At 44.3% G+C, this 24,392-nt stretch overlaps 1 protein-coding gene across 1 annotated transcript in view; it reads left to right on the forward strand.

Annotated features, from left to right (window-relative positions):
- The window catches only part of PIG-N (Phosphatidylinositol glycan anchor biosynthesis class N), a 216,271-nt gene that overhangs the window by 34,144 nt on the left and 157,735 nt on the right, over positions 1 to 24,392 (forward strand). The window contains exon 3 of the mRNA XM_080276011.1: positions 11,479 to 11,710. Coding sequence (XP_080132137.1) covers positions 11,479 to 11,710 — 232 coding nt within the window. The remainder of the gene's footprint in view (positions 1 to 11,478; positions 11,711 to 24,392) is intronic.

Genomic DNA, 24,392 nt, shown 5'->3' on the forward strand with positions numbered 1-24,392 from the left:
TGGGTGATAGGTGAGTATATTGCTGTTCCCTTGTATCCTACATATTATTACAGTATGTTTTATCAAAAAAATTGGTTAAATGAAGCTTTGAAAGTCCCATGATTTTCGGATACAAGAGACTCCACTGTACCTGGTTTGTCTCGGGAGCATTTTTGGGAGAGTCAGCTTCTAGTACTGGAACATTGTGACTGACTTCCACTAGAGTTTCCACCAAAGATATTGACAAGAATGTTAGCTTTTCCATGGGGGTCATTCACAGTGTTTCCATCTGAAGATTTTAGTGGGGGAATGGGTGATAACTAGTTGAAGTTATTATTAAAAGAATTGAGAGTTGACCAGAATTTTCAATTGTCTTTAGTATTATTTAATAGTTTTGGATGCTTGTTTGTGAAGAAACTTTGATTTGGTGAGAGATATTGCTGCTTTTGCATGGTTTCGAGCAATTTTAAAAGTGAATGAGGGAATTAGTCATTTTTTACATGACTTTTGGGTCATTGCTCTAGCAAAATTGCTCTTGACCCTTTTTGGGTGAGTCCAGTCTTTTAGTAAATTGTTGGCAGGGTATGAACAATTCCATACCAACGTCTGTTAAGTCATTAATGGGAGACTGGGTAGAACTGATGTGGAGAAGAAAGACTGCAATGGAATATCAGCTAGATAATATCTAAGTCTATCCCATTCTGCCTCATCAAAGTGTAATTTGGCCATCCTGATTGGTTCAGAACGAGGAGGTTCGTGGCAATTGATGAATGAAACTTGGATGCGATTGTGGTCAGAGGGTCCAAGTGGTGACATTACTTTCTATCCTGTATTGATCTGGGTTATTTGTGAGGAAAAGGTCCAAGAGATAGGCACTATGATCAGGGTTATCTGGTGTTCTGGTTGGTTGTTTTACCAGTTGCTTGAGATTAAGTGATTCTGCAAACAACTCGCATTCTAGAACAATATCATCAGTCCTGGCAGAATGAAGTAACCATTCTGCATTACTGTATGGCAAGGCTGGCATTACGGTACGGAGTACGGTATGGTACGGTTGATATTTAGGCTGAAAGTACGGTATGGAATTATGGTACGTTTTTTTCCGTGAAGTATGGTACGGTACGATTTAGGTACGGTAAAACGAGCAAAATTCCGTACCGTACCGTACCCCAGGCTTAAATACATGATAATGCCTTAGAGGGTACATGCAACTACGAACTCCTTGTATATTTGACTAATTTTGACACTTTATTCAGACACACATTTATGCAGCACTGGCAAGCCAAGAGTATTTTGACAGGTATGCTTCAGGACACAGTCACTCAGCAACCCTAATCACGACGTGTCCAGTCTGTGTCACTCACTGCCTGAGCCTGCCTCTATCTCACACTGTCAGTTTCTCTGTGAGCAATGAGCATTCTACAGTCACATCTTCCAGTGTTGTCATTGTCATCGTCGAGAACACTCTAGCAGTCAGTTTTGTTGTATTGTGTTGTTAAATGTATTGTTGTTTTGTGCCGTGTTGTATTGCATTGTGGAATGTACAGTACTATTGTATTATATTGCGTTGTAGAATGTATTGCTGTTTTTTGCTGCGTTGTATTGCATTATGATATGTATTGTTGTATTGTGTTGTTAAATGTATTGTTGTTTTGTGCTGTGTTGTATTGCACTGTGCCTAGAAATAGATACTGTATATTTTGCCGATGGTACGATAAAAGTACGGAATTACGGTACGGATTTTTTTCCGTACTGTACAGTACGGAAAAACAACTTGGGGTACGGTACGAAAATACAGTACGGTATTTTAACCAGGTACGGAGTACAGAAAAATATTTCGTACCGTACCGTACTACCAGCCTTGCTGTATGGACATTAAAATCCCCCAACGTGGTAATTTCAGTAGTAAGAGTGAGGTTAAAGTTGGTCAACTGTGTGGATATGAAGTTGTACTGTATATTCTGGGTTCTGATGAGGCACTAGGGGAGCAATATACTACTGTATGCAGATATATTTGGGTGGTGGGTGGGGCGCTCATCATCCACCCACTTAGTGTAGTGGTACAGTACTCTGGTTTTAGGGTAGCTCTACATTGAGTGGCAAGTCAAATGATTTCCTGTAAACCAGGAAAGCATTTACAATGCTGGGTGGTAGCCTTATAACCAACCAACACATGTTCCTGACATGACAACAAGTGGGTTGGCTGAGGGTTCGTGCCCCTCCCCAGAAAACAGCTAAATAAAAATACAAACAAGAAGCCTTGGACCAGGATTGAACAATACGTGACGACTAAGGACTGAACAAAGGACATGATTTGGATGATGACGTGGAATGTAAGGGGTGCAAATGATGAGGTGAAAGGGAAAGAGATTGTCCAGGTAGATGTATATGGATTAATTAAAACTTAAGTGCGAGAGAATGGGAGTATGGATGGGGTATACTGTATATGTTGGAGTAGGTGAGAATGAGAGGGCAAAAGAAGAAGTGTGTATTGTTGTAACAGATGGAAGGAGAATATAAGGGAGTATGAATCAGTTGGCTCAAGGAATGTGTTGGTAAGATTGAAAGCTGAACTACAAATGTGGGTGATTGTGTGCGTGTATGCACCAACGCAACATCGTGCAAGCAGAATGAGAGAAAAGTTCTGGACAAATGTGGAAGCATGCATGGAAAAGTTTGAAAGGAATGAGGGAGTGTTTTTGATTGGCGATATGAATGGTAAAGTGGGGAATGCGAAGGTGGATGGAGTAGTTGGTGAGTGGGATGTGCCTACTGAGATAGATGAGAATGGCAGTGCTTTAGGGGACATTTGTGCCGGGAGGGGGTTGTTGATAGCCAATATCCTCTTCAGGCACAAAATGATTCTTAGGAATACATAGTGAGTGTTGAGAAGGGTGAGTGGTGAACAGAATGAACGGAAGGCAATGATTGATTATGCGTGTGTGGATGAAAGGATGTGAAGGTGTGTAATGGATGCAAGAGCATATAGAGGTTGGAGGGGTGGACTTTCTGACCACCACATGGTGGTGGTTAGAATCAGTGTCCAACTGAAATGGAGAAATAGAAGAAAGGAAGGATGGGAGGAAGTAGTATATGAAAGGAGAGTGGAAAGGTTACAAGAGGATGAGAAAGAGGCAGAATATAAGAGACAAGTGGAGGAGCAATTGGGTGAATATGGATGGGGGACGTGGAAGGTGTGTGCAAGATATTCACAGAAGAAATCTGTGCAGCATGTGAGGTGATGTGTGGGGTGAAGAGAAGACAAAAAAGGGTACAAGGAACAGCATGGTGGAATGAAGAGGTGAGAGAGACTGTGGCACAAAAAAAGGAAGCATATAATTAATGGATGAGAAACGGGTGTGGAAGAAGTTGAGAGATGGAAGAGAGTTACATGTTGAGATGAAGAGAGAGGTGGAAAGATTAGTAAGAGAGAGTAGGAAGAGAGTGGATGAGGAATTTGGAATGAATTTGTGTAAAGTGGAGGGAATGTAGGAAAATGTTCTGGAAAGATGTTGGGTTAGACAGGGTGCCAAAGAAGTTTGTTGGGGAGTTCAAGATAAAAATGGTACATTATTAATGGAGAAGGGAAAAAAAGTGAGCAGATGGAGAAAACACTTTCAGGAATTGCTGAACAAAGAGATTGAAAGTAATGTGAGTATAAGTGGCTGGGGAATGGCTGGGAGAAGGAGGGATGTGAAAAGGGAGGAAGAAGTCAGTAGGATGGAAGCTGTGGAAGCAATGAAGAAAGTTAAAATGAGGAAAGCCCTAGAAATTGATGGAGTTTGTGGTGAAATGCTTAAGCATGGGGGAGAGATAGTAGTTGAATGGATGTGGAATATGTGTAGATTGGCCTGGGAGGAAGGTAGAGTCCCTGGAGGATTGGAAGTCAGGTATAATTATTCCCTTGTACAAAGGAAAAGGGGAAAAAGAATCGTGTGGTAATCATAGGGGCATTTGTCTTCTTAGTGTAATAGGAAAAGTATATGGTTGGATACTTATTGACAGAGTTTGGGAAATAACAGAGGAATTAGTTGGAGAAGAACAGGGAGGCTTTAGGAGGTGAAGAGGTTGCGTAGATCAGATATTCATTCTTAGATCTTTTGTGGAAAAGTTTCTAGACAAGGGAAAGAAGTTGTATGAGGCCTTCATGGGTTTGGAGAAAGCATATGGCAGGGTGGATAGACAAGGATTGTGGAAAGTATTAAGAATATATGGAGTAGATGGGAAGTTGTTGAATGCTCTGAAGAGTATGTATAAGGGAGCTTAGGCTGCAGCGCGTGTGGATAGTGAATTGAGTGAATTTTTCTACTTGAAGGTTGGATTGAAACAGGGATGTGTCATGTCTCCATGGTTATTCATTCTATATATGGATGGGGTTATAAAACGGATACAAGGTAGGGCAGTGGATGTTGGAGTGGCCCTAATGAGAGAGGGCACTGTTTGGAAACTTCCTGTACTGTTGTTTGCAGATGATACTGTGTTGTTAGGTGAAGACAAAGGGGAGCTGCAAGGCTTGGTGGATGAGTTTGGGAGAGTGTGTGAGAAACGGAAGCTATGGGTGAATGTTGGGAAGAGTAATGTTATGGTATTTGAGAGAAGCGAAGTTAGTGAATGTACAGTGAGGTGAGGGGACTAGGGACCCCCTCCTTTGTTTTTTGTGTTCCTAAAAAGAGACAGGCCAGAGAAAGGGATGGGGGATGGAGTTATCCCCGTACCCTGAAGATTGGGTCTATGAATGTGCGTGGATGTAGTACGATTGAGGCTAAAAGGGAGGAGATTGGGAGAATGTTTGTGAGAAGAAAGTTGGATGTGTTAGCTTTGAGTGAAACGAAGATGAAAGGGAAGGGGGAATCTATGTTTGGAAGTGTGAATGGAAGATTGTCAGGTGTTGATAGAGGAAGGGCAAGAGAAGGTGTGGCCTTGTTAGTGAGTCCGGAAGTACAGCAGTGTGTGATTGAATGGAAGGAGGTGTCATCGAGACTGATGTGGGTGAAAGCGAAATTTGAACGTGAGTTGTGGGTGTTTGTGAGTGCATATGGGCCTGGTAGTGAAAGGGATGAACAAGAGAGGGAGTCTTTCTGGAATGATGTTGATGAGTGTCTGCAGAGTTTTGGAGCGAATGTGAATGTGGTAATGATGGGAGATCTGAATGCTAGAGTGGGAAATGTAGCAGTTGAAGGTGTAGTTGGTATGCATGGTGTGCCTGGAAGAAATGAAAATGGGGAACGAATGATAGCGATGTGTGTTGAGCGAGAGATGGTGATTGGGAATACGCTGTTTGAGAAGAAAGATATTTATAAGTATACATGGGTGAGACAGGAGGGTGGAAGGGTTGTTGATAGAGCTTTGATGGACTATGTGGTTGTGTCTAGGAATGTAATAGGAAGATTGTTGGATGTGAGAGTTCTAAGAGGGGAGGGTGGAGGTATGTCTGACCACTACCTGGTGGAGGGAAAGTTAAGAGTAGGTAAGAGATGGGTGAGAGCTAGGAGGGTTAGGTGTGGCAGGGAGGTTTTGAAAGTGAGTCAGTTGGATAAAAGAGAGAAAAAGATAGAGTATCAGGAGAAATTGAAAGATGAGTGGAGCGCAGTGAAAGATCGGGAAAATGGCAGCGTGGAGGAGGAATGGCAGTTGTTTAAGAGTGCTGTGGTGGGGCATGCAGAAGAGGTGTGTGGTGTGAGACGTGTGGGTGGTGGCGTAAGAAAAGGAAGTGAATGGTGGTGCGAGGAAGTAAGTATGGCTGTGGCCGAGAAGAGACGTGCATATGAAGTGTGGCTGCAGAGGAAGGATGAGATGTCATATGAAAGGTATAAGGAAAAGAGGAATAGAGCGAGAAGGGCTGTGCGTGATGCTAAAGTGACAGCAGATGAGAGGTGGGGTAGGCGGCTGACAGAGAATTTTCAACAGAATAAGAAAATGTTTTGGAAGGAGGTGAAAAGGGTGCGAAAGGGAGAGTCTGGGAAGGAAGAACGAGTAAAAGCAGAGGATGGAAGGATGTTAATTGAGATGGATGCAGTAAGGAAGAGATGGGCAGAGTATTTTGAAAGATTATTAAATGTAGAGGAGGAAAGGGTGGCTGAGATTGTGGCGGATGGAAGGGTGCAAGGAATAAATGTGTTGGGAGAGTTGAATGATTCTTTGATCACGAAGGAGGAAGTGGAGAAGGCAGTAAAGGAGATGAAAACAGGGAAAGCTGCAGGTATGGATGGGTGTGCTGTGGAATGCCTGAAGGGTGGTGGAGTGACTATTGTTAACTGGTTAGTAAGATTGTTGAATGTGTGCTTTGAGAAAGGTATGGTGCCAATTGACTGGGCAAGTGCTTGTGTGGTCCCGTTGTATAAAGGCAAGGGTGATAAGTATGAATGTACTAGCTTTAGGGGTATAAGTCTGTTGAGTGTTGTAGGTAAGGTGTATGGTAGTGTTAATTATGAGAGTTAGAGAGGGTACAGAGGGAGTGATTAGTGATGAGCAGTGTGGCTTTAGGAGAGGGAGGGGATGCGTTGATCAGGTGTTTGCTGTGAGACAAGTGTGTGAAAAGTATTTAGCGAAAGGCAAGGATGTGTTTTGGGCATTTATGGATTTAGAGAAAGCGTATGATAGAATTGATAGGGAGGCTTTGTGGACTGTTTTAAGATTGTATGGACTTGATGGTAGGTTACTAAAAGGGGTGAAAAGTTTTTATGTAAATAGTAGAGCATGTGTAAGAGTGGGAAATGCTGTGAGTGATTGGTTTCCCGTGAGAGTGGGGCTGCGACAGGGATGTGTGATGTCACCTTGGTTGTTTAATATTTACATGGATGGTGTTGTAAGGGAGGTGAATGCAAGAGTTTTAGGTGGTCTGAGTCTGGTAAATGTTGATGGTGGAGATTGGAATCTGAAGCAGCTGCTGTTTGCAGATGATACTGCACTGGTGACTGATTCAGAGGAGAGATTGAGACAGTTGATAGAGGAGTTTGGAAGGGTGTGTGAAAGGAGGAATTTGAAAGTAAATGAGAATAAGAGTAAAGTGATGAAGTGTACGAGGTTGATAGATGGTAGGGGGATGAATATAGTTTTGAATGGTGAGTTGCTTGAGGAGGTAGATTGTTTTAAATATCTAGGGTCACATGTTGCTGTGGATGGAAGAATAGATGCAGAAGTGAAGTTTAGAATAAATGAAGTAGGAAAGGTGCTGGGAGGAATGAAAAAAGTGTTTAAATGTCGTTCGCTTAGAATGGATGTAAAGAGAAGGCTGTATGAGGGTGTTGTGGTACCGACTGCATTATATGGGGCTGAAACATGGAATATGGGTGTAGCAGAGAGGAAAAGTTTGAATGTAATGGAGATGAGGTGTCTGAGGAGTATGTGTGGAGTGACGCGTATGGATCGGGTGCGAAATGATGAAGTGCGAAGGAGAACTGGAGTTGTTCAGGAGATGGCTGGTAGAGTTGAGCAGAGGGTGTTGCGATGGTTTGGGCATATGGAGAGAATGGATAATGAGCGATTGGTGAAAAAGATAACTAGATCTGATGTGAGAGGTGTAAGGCTGAGAGGAAGACCACGAATAGAATGGATGGATAGTGTGAAGAGAGCGCTGGATGCGAGAGGGATGTCTGTCGAGCAAGGAAGAGTGGCTGTGCGTGACAGAAATAAATGGAGAGAAATTGTGAATAAATAAGTGATGACGCAGCCCTGAGGGGATATTCTCCTGCATTTGGTCTGATCAGCTAGTCAGGTCAGGTGCGGGTAAGGGGATGGGTATGTTATGATGTGGCAGGGGTAAACCAGCTCTGCTGTCGGGCCCTGCTGTGGATGTCACTGATTGCATTGCGCAGTTGACCCTTGTGCGGTGTGGTGCGGTGAGGATCTGTCCGTTCTCCCCTTTGGGGCTAAGATGTGAATGAATGTGTTTAAATGGATGAGTAAATGGAGAGTGTGTCGTCCTGTCTCGGCTACCTCCCTTTCCTTGGGGGAAGCAGCCTAGGTATATAGATAGATAGACAGTGAGGTTGGATGAGAAGGAAATGGAAAATGTGAGTGCATTTAAGCTCTTGGGTAGTGTGATGACTAAGAATGGAAGTTTAGAGGGTGAAGTGATTAAAAGGGTATGTCATGGAAGAAAGGTTGCTGGTTCCTTGAAAGCAGTGATAAGAAACAGGGAAGTGAGCATGGAGGTGAAAAAGTTACTACATGACAGTACAGTATTGTGATACCAACTCTAATTTATGGAAGTGAAGCTTGGACCTTGTTGGAGGGACAGAAGTCAAGAGTAAGAGCAGTGGAAATGAGTTATTTGAGATGAGCCTATGGAATCACATGGAGAGACAGACTGACAAATGAGGATGTGAAGGAGCATTATGATGTTGATAGGAAGCATTAGGAGAAACACGTTGAGGTGATCTGGCCATGTGAAGAGGATGGGGAGTGAGAGACTGACGAGGAAAGTGTATGTGAGTGAGGTGGAGAGGGGAGAGGGAGGGGGAGGCCAAGGATGAGATGTAGGGATGGAGTGGAGAGGTATATGAGAGAAGGGTGTGTGAGCTGGGAGCAGGGCAGTGAAATGGTGAGGGACAGGACGACATGGAGGCGATTTGTTTGTGGCCACCCCTTACGATATTATGGTGTCTGGCAGTAGATAGATATATTTGGGTATATTAGGGTAATTTAGTTTGTATATTGATTATTCAAAATTAGTAGTAGTGTACATAGTATAATGAGTAGTCAAAATTAATAGAAGTGAAGATCAAGATTGTGTCAATTGTGTACAGTATTCTGATTTAACCCCTATGATACGCAGTTTGTTTGACTATCAGCGTGAAAATCTGTATGTGGAGCCAATTTTTTTACTCTTACAGAAGTAAAAAGTTTTATGCCCAAAGTTTAAAGCTTGAGTTTACACACCTTATGCTGTAAACCAGAGCATTTTGGACCAACTGGTTCATGAGCTATAGCCCGTCAAAGTTGAAAAAAGTTACCCTTCCAGGTGGGGCAACTCCAGTTTTCTATGCATTCCCACCCCATCCCTCCCTCATTCATCCCCTCCCATGACGTTCCTCACCCACTCCCATCATCCCCCCCTCTCTTCCTCCCATACCTCCTACCCTTCTACCCCCGTTCAGAATTTTCCAGCTCATTTTTTTTTTTTTTTTCGAAACAATAACATGCAAATTAATTATGTCGGTGTTCCTCACTCACTCCCAACACCCTTCCCCCCCCCCAACACTTCTCCCCTCCCCATCTTCCCTTCCGCCATCCCCGTCTCTCATAGCTGTGTAGGTGTCAAAAAAAAAAAAAAAAAAAAAAAAAAAAAAATCTTTTTCTTGGTGTTACTCACACACTCCAGCACCCACTCCCCCTCACCCCTCTCCCATCACCCCTCTTAACCCCCTGTTCCCTCCCCTCAGAGCTGTCAAATCAAGTAGCTGTAAGAATTCCAAGGGAAAAAAAAGCTAAAGCATGGAAAATAATGATATTGGTGTAAGGAAAAGACAAACACAGAAATACACAATTTATTATTATAAAAAACAAACATTACTGACATTTGCAGGAAACATTACGATATATACATGGAGATTCATAAAAAACATGAAAAAACATACATTCTATGTTTTGTTCATCGGTGTATACAATTACACTACAAATAATCTGGTACTGAATGGAAAAACACACCATGAATAGTAACAATGACATATAATACCCTAGGCGGGGAGGGGGGGGGTGAGTTGTAAGCGGACGACGTACTACTGGGGGTGGGGGGCGGGGATGGGGTAGGGGGAGGCCTGGAGGGGTGGTATGGGGGTATAGAGGTAGTTGACAAACACCACAAGACAAAGAGGACAGCCAGAGAGGAGTACAAGGATGTGGAGGGTGGGTAGGGGGGATATAACCCTCCCTAGGGAGACAGGGAGGGGGGGAAAGGGGGGGGAACTATGATGGCATGATGGAGGATGGTGGGGGAGGGTGAAGGAGGGAGCAGGTGGTGGTCAGAGGCAAGGAAAGGGGAGAGGGAACAAAGATATTGGGGTAGTGGAAGGCAGCTAGAGGGTGGTGGGGGAATCCTCCCTTCTCCTTACTCAGGACATAGTTCTCATTTGTTTGCATCAATATATATCACAATCGGGCCGAAGCCTAGTGTCCGCAGTTTTTCCCAAAAGCTGCTCTACCGATCATATTCGGTATCTTGTGTAATCCTGAAGAAGGATCGATCAATCCTGTTAACACTTTACGAGTTAATATAGTCACAAAATGGTAACCAGGAAAACTGTATGGGGATAAGTTAGAAGAGGGAGAAATTTGGGTTTTTGTGTGTAGATAGCGCCAGTCTGTCTCTTTTGTTTTACATACATAGTTGGTTACCTGCTTTTGGTTCTGTTCATTTCCATCTACGCATCCCACTCTCACTTATAATAAATACCGGTCTTACTAGTTCCTTTTAATGAACAGATAATCATTATGAATGAGTAGCCTGCAGTGGAAATATATGTATAAAGGATACTCATTTTTAATAATTATAATAACATTCACATAACCTAAGAGTGGTTGTGTAAGAATTATCTATCTTTTTACCTATTGCCAGATGCCTCAATCCCATGATGGGTGACCATAAACAAATCACCTCGATGTCGCCCTGTCCCCTGCCATTTCTCTGCTCTTCCCCCTAGCTCACACCCCTCTTTCCCATATACTTCTCCACTCCATCCTTCTGTTTCATCCTTGGCCTCCCCTTCCCTCTCCCCCCCTTCCCTTTCTCTCCCCTTCCACCTCACTCACATACACTCTTCTCATTAATCTCTCGCTCTTCATCCTCTCCACATGGCCAAACCACCGCGGTGTATTTCTCGTAACGCTTTCTATCACATCCGCATCCACACCACAGTGCACCTTCACTTCCTCAGTTGTCAGTCTGTCTCTCCATGTAACTCTTCTTAGGAAAATTGGTAATGATAAGTTTTGCATACTGAAGGCATCTTGGGAATGTTACTCCCAGTGATCAGGAGGGAGACCTGTCCTAACCATGCACAGGGACTTAAAAAGACTGCAAAATCTTCTAGAAAACAAATGCTGAGAAGCTGACAATCAGCAGATTGTGGGACCATGGATAAAGGTGTTAGTGTACACTGCAGTGGTCTTATGTGGAGGTGTTAAACACTCATTCTACTCTGCTAATAAGGACCTACTCTGCCCAAACACAGATTGTATGGGTATGAAAGCCAGATTGGACCAGAAGTGCTCACAACTGACATGAACAGACTGGAATTAACTTTGTGGGACCAGAGTGGGTGTGATGGCCTAAAGGGACTTGACTGAACCTGATTGGATCTAAATTGGTCCAGTTAAGTCCGTGTGAACGTAGGAAGTTAGACTGTGATGATGAAAACATGTACTTGAGATTTTTCTTTCAAAATTCCAATGTACCTTATATGATCTCCATGTTGGAGTATTCATTTTATTGTATTTACCATTATTAATTTTTCATCATTTGATTTTAGCTTCATTTTCCTCAGTCTCATTCCCTTCCAGGGTCAGAGCGTGGGCATATTGAGACCTTTATGTATGCAGCAGAAGAAGAAGACTTTGCCAGGAGTGATGCATCCCTGTTGGATACATGGGTCTTTGAGCATGTGGAGTCCTTTTTCAAGAATGCTGATGAGGATAAGCGGCTGAATGAACGGCTTCATCAAGACCGTATTGTCTTCTTTCTTCACCTTCTTGGCCTTGACACTAATGGGCATGCCCACAAGCCTCACTCAGAGTAAGTTAGAGAATTTAGAATTATATTTCATGTTATGAACATAGAGAGATTGTGTGATACCTGGGTCTTTCTTTTTCTTTTTTTTCATATTTCAGGTGAGTTCAAGGAATCTTATTCTGGACTACTCAACCCCACGTAATGTGGGAAACTGGTTTAAGGTGGTATTAATGATGATGGTGATAATTAACCCCTAAAAGATGGGCATCGGAATGGTGTGTCATACTCGCAGGATGAGCATAATCGGCCAAATGTAAACAAAACTTTAAACCTTTATCAAAACATAATGATTAATGCTAGAGTAAAAAATGAGGTACCATTGTAAAGCACATACCCTCAGGCCTTGCATGAGGTGATGTTGAAGACTGCATAAACTTTCATTGGACAGGCAGTGATCTTAGAATGAGGTGTACTAAACTCACTATTTTTCACTCCCATGACGGCAACCCAGAACTTACCACACTCATATTTTCACATTATAATTGCTATTTAGCATTGCACATACAATAAACACTCACTGTGTGATCACTGCAGTAGTTATATTTCACTGTAATGGCACTGCAATACTCATGCCACACACTTGCAGCAAAATATATTTTCAGAACCATTTTATAACACTTTCCCAATTTACTTGCCACGCTACTGTATGTTATACATCATCATCATCATCATCATCATCTGGACCTCCTTTCCCACCCAAGGGCAGGGTGAGGAGTAGCAGTGTCCAGACAGCCCAAAATTGCCCAATCAAATTTGCCACGCTTCCATTCACTCATCATTCAAGCCCCCGGAATCATGGCTTCATCAGATACGTCAAAAACATTCACCACATTGTGTAGCTTCACATATCGTATCCGACAGAGTCAATCCAGACGCTGCCACGTTAAAAAGGGGTGCCAAAAATCCCTGATCATGCATATCTCCTCACAAAATTCATCCAGCCAGCTCGATCTCCTGTCAGTTCCCTAGCCTCACCGACTTCCAAACCTCTCTTCCTCACACATTCATCCACCGTATCTCTCCACCTTCTCCTTGGCCTACCTCGCCTCCTCCCTCCTTCAAATTCGCTCAGATATACCATCTTCACCACTCTGTTGTTATCCATTCTCTCCACATGACCGTACCATCTCAGTACACTCTCTTCAATTCTGGTGTCCACCGACTTCCTCACTCCACATCTTTCACGAATCACATTATTTGGTATCCTATCCACCCTCTGTACTCCACATACATTCCTCAGCAGTCCCATCTCCACTGCTCTTACTCTTGACTTTTCATTTTCATGCCACATCATAGTCTCACATCCATATGTTAAAGTTGGCACTAACACTCCTTCATGTAAGCCTCATGCAGCTGCAACACTCAAGCCTCTGTTTTTTATCAAGGCCTTCATTGCACCATCTACTTTTCTTCCTTGTGTCACTCTACTTTCAACTTCTTTTGCACATTTTCCTCTCTTTTCAATCACTGTACCCAGGTATTTGAACTCTCTCACCAATTCCAGTCTCTCTCTCCATTCGCTGTTACATTGCACTGGGAGTCACCTTCTCTCTCAATAACCATCACTTTACTCTGTTCTACATTTACTCTTAAGGAACGACGCTTACAGACATCAGCAAAACTCTGCACTAGCCTACCAAGTTCTTGTCCGGTACTTGCAAGCAGCGCAGCATCATCAGCGTACAACAAATTTGAGATATTCCATCCATCACCATTCATTACCAATGCCATCCCTCTCTCCATTACTCATGTTTTCACTTCTCTCATCACCCCATCCATATATACATTGAACAACCATGGGGACATCACACAACCTTGTCGCACACCCACACTGATGGTGAACCATTCACTTAGATGCCCATTAACCCTGACACATGCTTCACTACCATCATAAAAACTCTGGACAGCACCTAACAGCTTACCCTCTACACCGTACATGCGCAAAACTTTCCACAATCCTTCTCTGTCCGCTTTGTCATATGCTTTTTCCAGATCCATGAATGCCATAAACACCTTATGCTCCTTCTCACAAGCCTTCTCTACTATCTGTCTCACTGCAAATATTTGGTCCACACATCCTCTGCCACTCCTAAAGCCACCCTGTTCATCACTCACTGGGACTTCTGATATCTCTCTTACTTTCTGTATAATAATTCTTCCATATACCTTCCCTGCCACACTCAGTAAGCTTATGCCACGATAATTCTTACACTTACTTTGTTCACCTTTATTTTTGTGCAGGGGTACAATCACAGCTTTCTTCCACTCTCCAGGCACAGTTTCACTCATCCATGCCTTCTTACATATCTCCAGCAAGCACTTCATTCCATTCTCTCCACTACATTTAAGCATCTCTGCATACACCTCATCAACCCCAGCTGCTTTCCCATTTTTCAGCCGCTTCACAGCACTCTTCACCTGTGCGAGTGTCACGTCTCCTGACATTGCATTCCTTCTCTGCGCACCCCCAAAACCAATCATGTTTACAGCTGCTCTGCTCTCTCTATCCCCATTCATCAGGCTTTCAAAATATTCTTTCCATCTGGTCCTGACTTCATCTCCATGGGTTAATAATCTACCACCAGCATCCTTCACATCATCCCATTATACACCCACTGCAAATTGACCTAGGACTTACACACAGAATTGCTGTGGGAGAGTTGTCTGTCTTTGCTTTGTGTTTCCACCTCTACCAAGTGAATTTTTTGGGCAAGAAGTAACTGGCAACTCCTCTGGTGTTGGCAGGAGGTGGTGAAACACTCAACATGTTAGTGCTTTCCCAGAAGCGAGAGTGGGACTATATGTTCCCATTGCTCCGAGCTTGCATCTCCCTCTTTTTTCATATGCATTACTGTTTGCCCTGTTATTTTCCTAGAGTCGAGTTGTCATGCCTGGATAGTACTGCTTAGGGGATGAGAGGGTCCATATCATTGCATGGAGGCAGGATAATGTCCCTATCAACACGATTTGTGAATGTACTGGACACGCAAAGTTGACCGTCATGAAGATTCTTGCTGCAGCGTGCGGCCTGCCGCATGATGTTATACCAGAGCACAGGCATGGCAGTGGAAAGAAGAGGATGGCTTCCAGAGTTATAGATACGCTTCTGAAGAGGGAAGTACTGTAATCAAGAATCCTCGACTGACAGCAGCAGAATTGAAGAGAATGCATCCCCAGCTGTTACAAGACATCTCAATTCAAACTATCCAACATCGCTTGCAGAAGGAGCTGGGTTTGTCAAGCCACACTGCAGCCAAGAAAACGGTTCTCACTTACCACATGATGAAGCAGCGCATACAGTTTGCCAAGAAGTATGCACACTGGACATCTGACTAGTGGAGAAAAGTTATGTTTTCCGATGAAAGCACATTTCAAGTGTTCCAGGTGCGTTCTGCTAAGGTTTGTCGCCTTGCCTTCCATAGTTGATATGACCCTGCTTGCACGGTGCCAACTGTTAAGCACCCACAATCAGTAATGGTATGGGGGTGTTTCTCAGGTGCAATGGGAAGGGGGGGTCTCTACATTCTTCCTAAGAACTTGATGATGAATGGTGGCCGGTACATTCAAGCTGTGAAAGATCATTTGTTAAACTTTTTTGCTATTCATGGGTGCGACTTTTTCATGCACGATTCAGCTCCATGTCATAAGTCAAGAAAGATGACAAAATGGCTTTAGGATAATCGGTTTGAGGTCCTTGACTGGCCTGGCAACAGTCCAGATCTAAATCTGATAGAAAACTGCTGGGCAGAGATGAAGAAAATCATGGCAGAGAAGAAGAGACCCAGTTTGGACAACCTCAAGACTGAACTGACAAATGTTTGGTGCAAAGAAATGTCCTTAGATTCCTTTAGAGATCTAAGTGATTCCATGCCATGATGCATCCAACTGGTCCTGAAAAACAATGGAAACATGATTACATATTAATGAATGGCATTTCATGAACAAACATCGTGATATGCAATGATTTCTGTGTTTTTTAATACCATGTGGGGGGAGACCTTAGTCAATTTGTGGCAATTGTAATAATAAATGATGATAATATCACAAATCACATCACTGTCACATTACTGTTACCACAAAGTATCTGTTGCACAGAGGCATATGTTTCCAATACAGTCAGACCCCTACTTACGAAAGATCGACTTACAAAAAATCTGTAGATACAAAAAAAAATTGTGTGTGTGTGTGTGTGGCGGATAAGTCATAGTAAGGAAGGATGGGGTCAGATGAAGACACTGATAAGGAGGTGAGGTGATAATTGCAGTTCAGGGAAGGATAGGGGATAAATGGAGGAGTAGAGACAATAATGGGCTTTAATCAGGGTGGGAGAGAGAGAGAGAGAGAGAGAGAGAGAGGATAGCACAGAAGTAGGTATGGAGTAGAAAGGCAGTGGGGTAGAGGGAAAGTACTTTGTGACCGCAGTTATTATGGGATTAGGGTTGGGTTGGAGAGAGAGAGGGAGGATAGCACAGAAATAGGTTGGAGTATAAAGGAAATGGGGTAGAGGGAAAGAACTTTGTGACCTCAGTAATTATGGGTTTAGGGTTGGGTTCGAGTGGACAGAGAGAGAGAGTGAGAGAGAGACAGAGGGACAGAGTCAGAAAGAGAGAGAGGATAGCACAGAGGTAGGTATGGAGTGGAAAGGCGATGGGATAGTGGGAAACAGCTTTGTGACCTCAGTAATTATGGGATTAGGGTTCGGTTGGAGAGAAAGAGAGTAAAAGAATGCGATATGGACTTACAAAAAAAAAACGACTTACAAAAGACCTTTAACCCCTTAAACGCGGCCGTGTACGGCCGATCCCCCCCATGTGGCGGGGTTGTAGTGGGGTCTGAGTACCTGTGGGAAAATATTTGCCAAAAATCAGAGATTAACCCTAGAACATTAAAATTTTATGGCATATAGTACTTACATTCAGCTTTCTCCTGAGACAGATGTTGAGCCTTCGTGGACTACCAAAGGACTTGTGAAGACTTGCAAAGTTGGGTAACAAAGTCTTCACTTTCACACCTCCAGAAACCCGGTTTCCTTTCTACCACAGCCTCAATCTGTCACAGTACACTTTATACAACAACGTACAGGTAGTTTGGAATCCGTATTAGTACAATAAGCACTGAAAATAAGGCTATAATGAACGGAGCGTACGGCCGACATGCAGCGTGGCGGCGATCTTCCCGTCACTGAACACACATTTCCCTTTTCACAGCTAAAAACACGTATACTACATTATTTTCCTTCATAGTACTTCGCAAAGGCTCGCTTGGCACTGCCAGTATTGTGAAGCGGGAATGAGGAAGACCACCGCGGCGCAAGTTTATTCTGCCTTACGGCAGGCACTTTATTCTCGCTCCTGTCGGCCACTCGCACTTCATTTCTGTCGCTCACTTTCACTCTAGCTGTCAGTTTTTTGCCTTATTTTTCAGTGTCACTGTCATTTGTTATAAAAATAATATTTTCTACACAACAAACTGTCACTGTCAGAACATAGAATAGAAACATATGCTTTCAACTTCATACACTGGAGTGACTGTCACTCTCAATACTTATATTATTACTATGTACAATTATTTACACTGAAATCACTGTCACTGTCAGTGCTTTTACAACTACATACACTAATTTACACTCATCAGACTGTCACTGTCAGTACTTAAAAGAAAACTAAACACTAGTATCACTGTCACTCTCAGTATTATTTTCAAGATTCTTACCCTTATTTTCAATATGTAGTCAGGCTGTGGTAGTCAAAGAAACACAGGTAAGCGCAGAGGGGAATTTTGCACTCTTTGCACTGCAAGGAGGTGCGCCTAAATGTTCTGTCCTGCCTGGTAGTGTGGCTGCACACATGACACCTCCTGAGTGCTTTTCCCCTCTTGGCAGTGGCAGGCAGTGGCTCCAGGCGGTGTCACTGAAGGTAGTCCTGACACTGTAGGCGGTCTGGAGGTGTGTGTGAGTGGCGCCTGGGACCTGATGGCAGTACCTGCCCAAAACGCTGAAGCAGCTGGTACACACAAGTCTTAGAAAAATGCCGGGGAGAGTAGTTTGCTGGCTTCCTGTTCTTGATCTTATACAGGATGAAGGCATTCAGCATGCACATATCAAGCAAGTGCAAGAACACCTTCCTGTACCAGCGACGGTTCCTCCTCAGGCAGTCTATCTCTCCGATCATCATGTCAGACTTGTCCACCAGCCGCATATTGACGTTGTAGTCAATCACAGCATCAGGCTTCATCACAGGATCGCCAGTCCTTCTGTCGACCTTCCCTGTGGCTTGCATTTCCCCCTTGTGAACTGTGGTGAGCACATTGACGATTCTCTTATCGTGCCACCTGATCACCAGCATTTTGTCAGTTTTTTTCAGGTGCACGTCTCCCCGCTTTGATCCTTCAGCCTTGGGGAAGGCAGGGTAGTGTGCCCTATTGCTACGGACAGTGCCACAGGATCCGACGCCGTGTTCTGAAAGGTACTTGGTGAGTTTGGGAGCTGTATAATAATTGTCCGTATACAGGACATGATTCCCGCCAAAGTACTTTTCCAAAAGCACTTTCACCACAGAACCAGAGAATCCAAGGGGGTCAGTCTTGTCCAAGTCCACATTGCTGGCGGTGTAGATAACGAAGTCTAGGATGAACCCCGTCTTGCAGTCGCACAACACGAAAAACTTTATTCCAAAGCGGTGGTGTTTGCTAGGAATATACTGCACGAACCGAAGATGGCCCCTGAACAAAACCAAGGACTCGTCAATCACAACTTTCTTGAAGGGCCGAAGGAACGTCGTAAACTTATCCTTGATCAGGTTCAGGATTCCCCTCACTTTCCACAGTGGGTCAGTTTGGGAAGGCTCATCGTTGTTCGCAAAGTGAAGGTAAGTCATGAGTTGCCTGAAACGATCGCGACTCATGTATTTGTTGAAGATGGGTGTGGAGCAAAGATCGTCAGCACTCCAATATTCCTCGAGCTTGTGCTTCCAGTTATGTGGCATAAGAAGCATCAAGCCGGTAAATACAAATAGTTCCCTGATCGTTACAGGAACCCATGCTGCCATCCGCGACGTGGATGGCATTGCAGCTTCACCTTCACCTTCACGAACTGCAGCAGATTGCCCCTCGTACCTGTTTGTCTCGGTACAAATCTGCTCCATTACTTCGTTATCAAGGAAGGCCAACAGGTAGTCCAGACATTCACCATCCTCTGGGACAGGGAAGTCAGCCTGTATCCCACACCCACTGGCATCAAAGGGCAGATCTTCTGGCTCAAAATCTGAGCCCTCAGACCACACGAAGGCATCCAGAGTGCGCTGCCTAGGCTGGGAGGTGGTGGGGGCGGCGGGGGGTGAGGCAGGCCGTGTGGCAGTGGGTGAGGCAGGCGGTGAGGCAGTGGGTGAGGCAGGCCGTGTGGCAGTGGGTGAGGCAGGCCATGTGGCAGAGGCTGTGCTAGGTCGTGTCGGTGTGGTGGTGGTGGTGGTGGGGAGATAACGCGAAGGTTCAAGGTCACTCGCAGTGGCCTGACTGGTGAGTTGCCTAGTGCGAGTAACCTTAGCACTAACTCTTACACTAGGAGACAATTTTCTACTCCTACTAGCACGGACACTGGGCCTACGGAAACCTCTACGTAAACCAGACTGCCTACTTCCCTTCCGAGGTGGTGAAGGAGACTCAGAAGACTCTGGAGAAAATGCAGCTGAAGATGACGACGAGAGAATGGGGCTGGGAGTGCGTGGCGGGATGGCGGCGGCGTGACCTGGTGTAGGAGACAATGGCCGGTCTGAGGAAGACAATGGCTGGGAAGCGGGGTCACCACTTCGTCTCCTCTTGGCCCCCTTTCCATACATTAGGCCCCTTTTCACTGGAGCCTTGCCTGTTGAGGTGCTGGGCACAGGAATTGTCACTTCTGGCACCTCAGACTCAGCACTCGATAGAGTGTCTGACTCGGCAAGGCTAGATAACACACTGACGTCACTACCATAATCCATTGACGCTTTCAATAATTCAGTCCCTATAGCCGAGTCACTAAGGCCCTTAGCAGTTCCTTGTAAGGGTTTGTACGGGGTGGAGGTCACAAAGCCCTTTTTCGGAGGGCTGGAAGGCACAGACTCGGAAAAGCTTGAGTTTGACATAGTGTCACCTTCAAAGATTCTGGTAGGCTGACGCTAAACAGGGGCAAACCGCGGGAAAAAATGCTAGTGTGACACCTGGGGAAACAAGCGTTTCCAATTAGCATAAAGTGCTTGCGAGAGGAAGGCGCAGATTGACACGTCTGAGCTGTCCGCACGCTGCCATATCGCACGACGAGGGAGGGCCGGGCAGCGGTGCATGGGTGGGTAAAAAAAATGATACTTGAAAACAACCGAGGTCAGTAGTACAAAGGTCAAGTGTGCTAAAAGTAGCCAAAGGGTGGCGGTACTGATAGACAATACCAGCTGGAGCCTGCTTGCCCGCGGTTATTCAAAATTTACTAGAATCACAAACGCGACGATCTGCCGTTATGTCCTTTTTGCCGAGCGTCGCAAACGAGACGATCCGCGTTTAAGGGGTTAAGAACAAATTATTTTCGTAAGTTGAGGACTGCCTGTATATGTGTACGTATTAAAATATGTTAATGCTATTTCATGTCACTCTTGCATCACTGTACATTACTGTGTGTCAATGTCACATCACTGTTACTGCAATGTATCTGTTATGCAGAGGCACTTTACTGAGAGTAATATGGTTTCATTATATATGTACATATAAAAATACCTGTATATTATTACAATACAGTATTCCCTCACTTATCTGGACATATATACCCATATATATACAGTACCCTCGCGTCCAACACGTGTTTGTCCAGCATGGAGAGCAAAAAATTAGTACGATTTAATACAATTTAATTACTGTAACATGGGTGCATTAGCATAACACGCATGGAGCTCCAAGAAGTGGGTGAAATCTGCAGAGTTCGCCTTTAGCACGATCACCCCCGGTCCAACACGGTCATACTGGATGTTCCTGTAATGCTGACAGCCAATCAAAACTGCTGATCAATTTGCCTCCCCCACCCGCTATCGTGACGTGATTGTGATGTCACCCAATCAAAAATGCTTCTGCTCTCACATGATGTTTTGTTTAAATTTCTCCCGCCACAGTGCCACTCAAGTCGCATAATTCGCATTGGAAGGTGCTTTTTTCTCGCTGCATTTTCTGCCCTTGCAACTGCATTTTATTCTGCTCACGAAGCCTAGGAAGCCTTCTGAGAACCCCAAGAAGCGGCAGCACCTCCCTCAGGCCACCAAGCTAGAAATCATTGAGAGGAAAAAGAAAATGGAGAGGAAAGTGGACATCGCCAAGGCCTAAGATGTGAATGAAGTCAGCGTGAGGACCATAATAAAAAACCAAGACAAGATCCTGGCAGCAGTGAAGGCTTACGGAGTGCTAGGACAGGCAGAAGCAGGACTTTCCATGGATGTGGATGAGGATAGTGATTCTGAGTGTGATTTCGCAGGATTTATTAGGGAGGTTGAGGAGGAGCAGCAGCCATTACCCGCTAGTGACACCAGCAGCCATCCTCCGGGGACCCAGTAGGACTACCTACAGGCTCTGATACCACCTTCCATCCCCAGCAAGCCCACCAACACTATCCTAAAAGGTTAGTTATCATTCATAGTACAGCACCATTTATTATAAGTACAGTAGTACCAATATATGTAAAGGTATATGGTAGGTATTTAGGGTGACTTTTCCTAGGGTTGTTGACATAATTCATTTTTCCCCATAAGCTCTGTTGTTTGTCCAACACATTTTTGGTCCAACACGGGACCTGTGCATGACAATATTACCGTGTCGGACGCGAGGGTACTGTGTATATATATATATATATATATATATATATATATATATGTATGTATATATACACAGTAGCCCCTCATTTATCCGGACGCTCAGTATCCAGACGTTTTCATTATCGTGACACTGGACCTTGGCCCTGGTAAACCATTATCCGATTTTACTTGCTATTATCCAGATGTAAAAGTCCCCGAGAACTTCGGCCGGCCAGTCACCATGTTCAAACATTCGGTATTGTGGCCACTGGGCTTCTTGAGCCATGAGCGGGAAGTAGGCCATATCCCACAACCAGAGCTGAAATATCCGTCCACCCCTGTACTGAATGGTCAAAGTCACGTGCTCATCTGATCACTTCCAACGAACCTCCAGCACCCGAGTAGTACGACTGTAACCCACAAGTGATGTCAAAACATCTACATGCATCCTCACATAATGTCCAAAGTCGCACGGCCACCTTGCTCAATTTTTCCTAACTGCCACTCAGCCTTTTGTAACTGCCACTGAGAGTGTAACACAGACCGCAAACCATGAGTACATGTTTGGTGGTAGCTGCCATCTGCCTCTATACCAAATGTCCAAAATCGCCCAGTCACCAGGAGTTGTGTTTACGCATGGCCACTGGGCGTCTAACAGACCGCAAGTCACAAGTACTTGTCCGGTAAAAGCGTTTTACCACTGTGTGACAGAAGGGTGAAAATCCTGCCCACAGCCTTGCATCTCCCTACCTACTGTCCCTCCTTCATACCCTCCTGGTTCCCCCTCACTCCCTCAGTCCCTACCCTCCATGGTGATAACACTGGCTCGTGAGTTTTTAATTTTTTTGGGGGTTTATTCGACTACAATTGGTCATATCAAAATTCCGCAAAATCAGCGAGAAAGCTCGTGAAATTCTGCATCTAGACATATGCTTAACTCTTGGAAGGTGCTGGCAGAATTTTGCACTAGGGTGGTGGGAATTTGTATAAAGGTAAGTTTTATTCCTGAACATTTCATTCTCATTGCATTTCTGTACTTCTGCTTATCAGTTTTATGTGTTTATATTAGCTTATAGTATAAACACCAACAAAGATGATGGTATACCATTAATACCAATATAAGCATTTTCCAGTGGCATATTTGGCCATGGAATTTTTTTTTTAGCCCTGGGAGCAATCACTCGTCACAGATAACTTATTTTCAAACCATCTTCAGATTTTTTGTGGATTGTTGATGTTTATGCATTATTTTCGTGATGTTTAGCGTTACTTTGGATGATCCTATGTTTTGATGGGGTTTTACCTAACGAATTACAGGGAGGTCCCGACGATACGAGCAATTAGGTTCCATTTGGCATAGTCATATAATGAATTCTCGTATAATGAAACATGTAACCAATGGTAAAATCTTGGTTGGGTTCAGGGACCCCATCAAAGGTAAGTTTTCAAGCTAAAATATACAGTACTGAACACAACAAACATATCTACATTACTGAGCTGTAGAGAGAGCAACCTGAAAGAGCAGATAGTATGCAGATAACATGACTGCACATTCTTGAAACCCCCCTATCCTTGGGGTAAGGGGGTTTCAAGAATACTCATCCAGTATCCCTGCTTGTCATATGAGGCGACTACAAGGGTTGGTGGTGGGTTATTGCCTCACCTCGTAAAAAGAACTAACTAAACAAGCGAATAAAGCGCCTCGGACCAGGACGGACCATACGTTGACGACTAAGGAACGGACAAAGGACATTGTGAAGGTGCGGACTTGGAATGTGAGAGGAGTGAATGATGAAGTGAAAGAGAGAGGGATTGTGCAGGTGCTTGAGGATGCAAGAGTGGATATATGTTGATTGGCTGAAACTAAATGGAAAGGTGAAAGGGTGAGAGAATGGGAATACTGTTTAGGAATATGTGCAGGAGTAAATGAGAATGTGAGGGCAAGAGAGGGAGTATGATGATAAGCAAGAAGTGGAAGGAGAATATAAGAGAGTATGGAACAGTGGGTGCAATGATTGCATGGGTGAGGATGAAAGTAGGTATACAAGCGTGGGCGATTGTGTGTGCATATGCGCCAACAGAGGACCGAGTGGCAAGAGTGAAAGATGAGTTTTGGTCGAGTGTAGAAGCATGTATGGACAAGTTTGAGAGAAGTGAGAGAGTGTTTTTGATTGGAGACATGAATGGCAAAGTTGGGAATGTACGAGTGGATGGAGTGGTTGGTCAGTGGGGTGTGCCAGCTGAAGTAGATGGGAATGGTAGTGCTTTGTTGGACATTTGTGCTGAAAAGGGGTTAGCAATAGCTAACACCTGCTTTCGGCATAAGATGATCTACAGGTATACATGGAGAGTTATGAGGAGGATGGATCGTGAACTTGTTGAACGAAAGGCAATGATAGACTATGTGTGTGTGGATGAGCGAATGAGAAGACAAGTGTTGGATGCAAGAGTGTGGAGAGGATGGGGGAATGGAATCTCGGACCATCACTTAGTGATGGCCAAGGTAAGGCTGCAAAGAAAATGGGTGAAGAGATGAAGGGGAAGACAGGAGGAAACAGCTCCTGTGGGAAGAGTGGAGAAATTGCAGGACAGTGAGAAAATGGCAGAGTATAAGAGCATAGTGGAAAGAAAGATTGGGAAGGTATGAGTTAGAGCAGATGGAAGGGGTGGAAGACGTATGTAAGATATTCACGGAAGAGAGAGGCACAGCGTGTGAGGTGGTTTGTGGAGTGAGAGGAGATGCAGGGGTGTGCAAGGGACAGCATGGTGGAATGATGAGGTGAAGTGAGGTGTGGAACAAAAGAAGAAGGCATATAGTGACTGGCTAGCGAGTAGATGAAGAATTTGGAAGGAATCTGAGTGTGAAATGGAGGGAGAGTAAGAAA

This window comes from Coenobita brevimanus, chromosome 63 (assembly GCF_032717465.1).
Source record: "Coenobita brevimanus isolate Jiangsu-jjx chromosome 63, ASM3271746v2, whole genome shotgun sequence".
Lineage (NCBI taxonomy): Eukaryota > Metazoa > Arthropoda > Malacostraca > Decapoda > Coenobitidae > Coenobita > Coenobita brevimanus.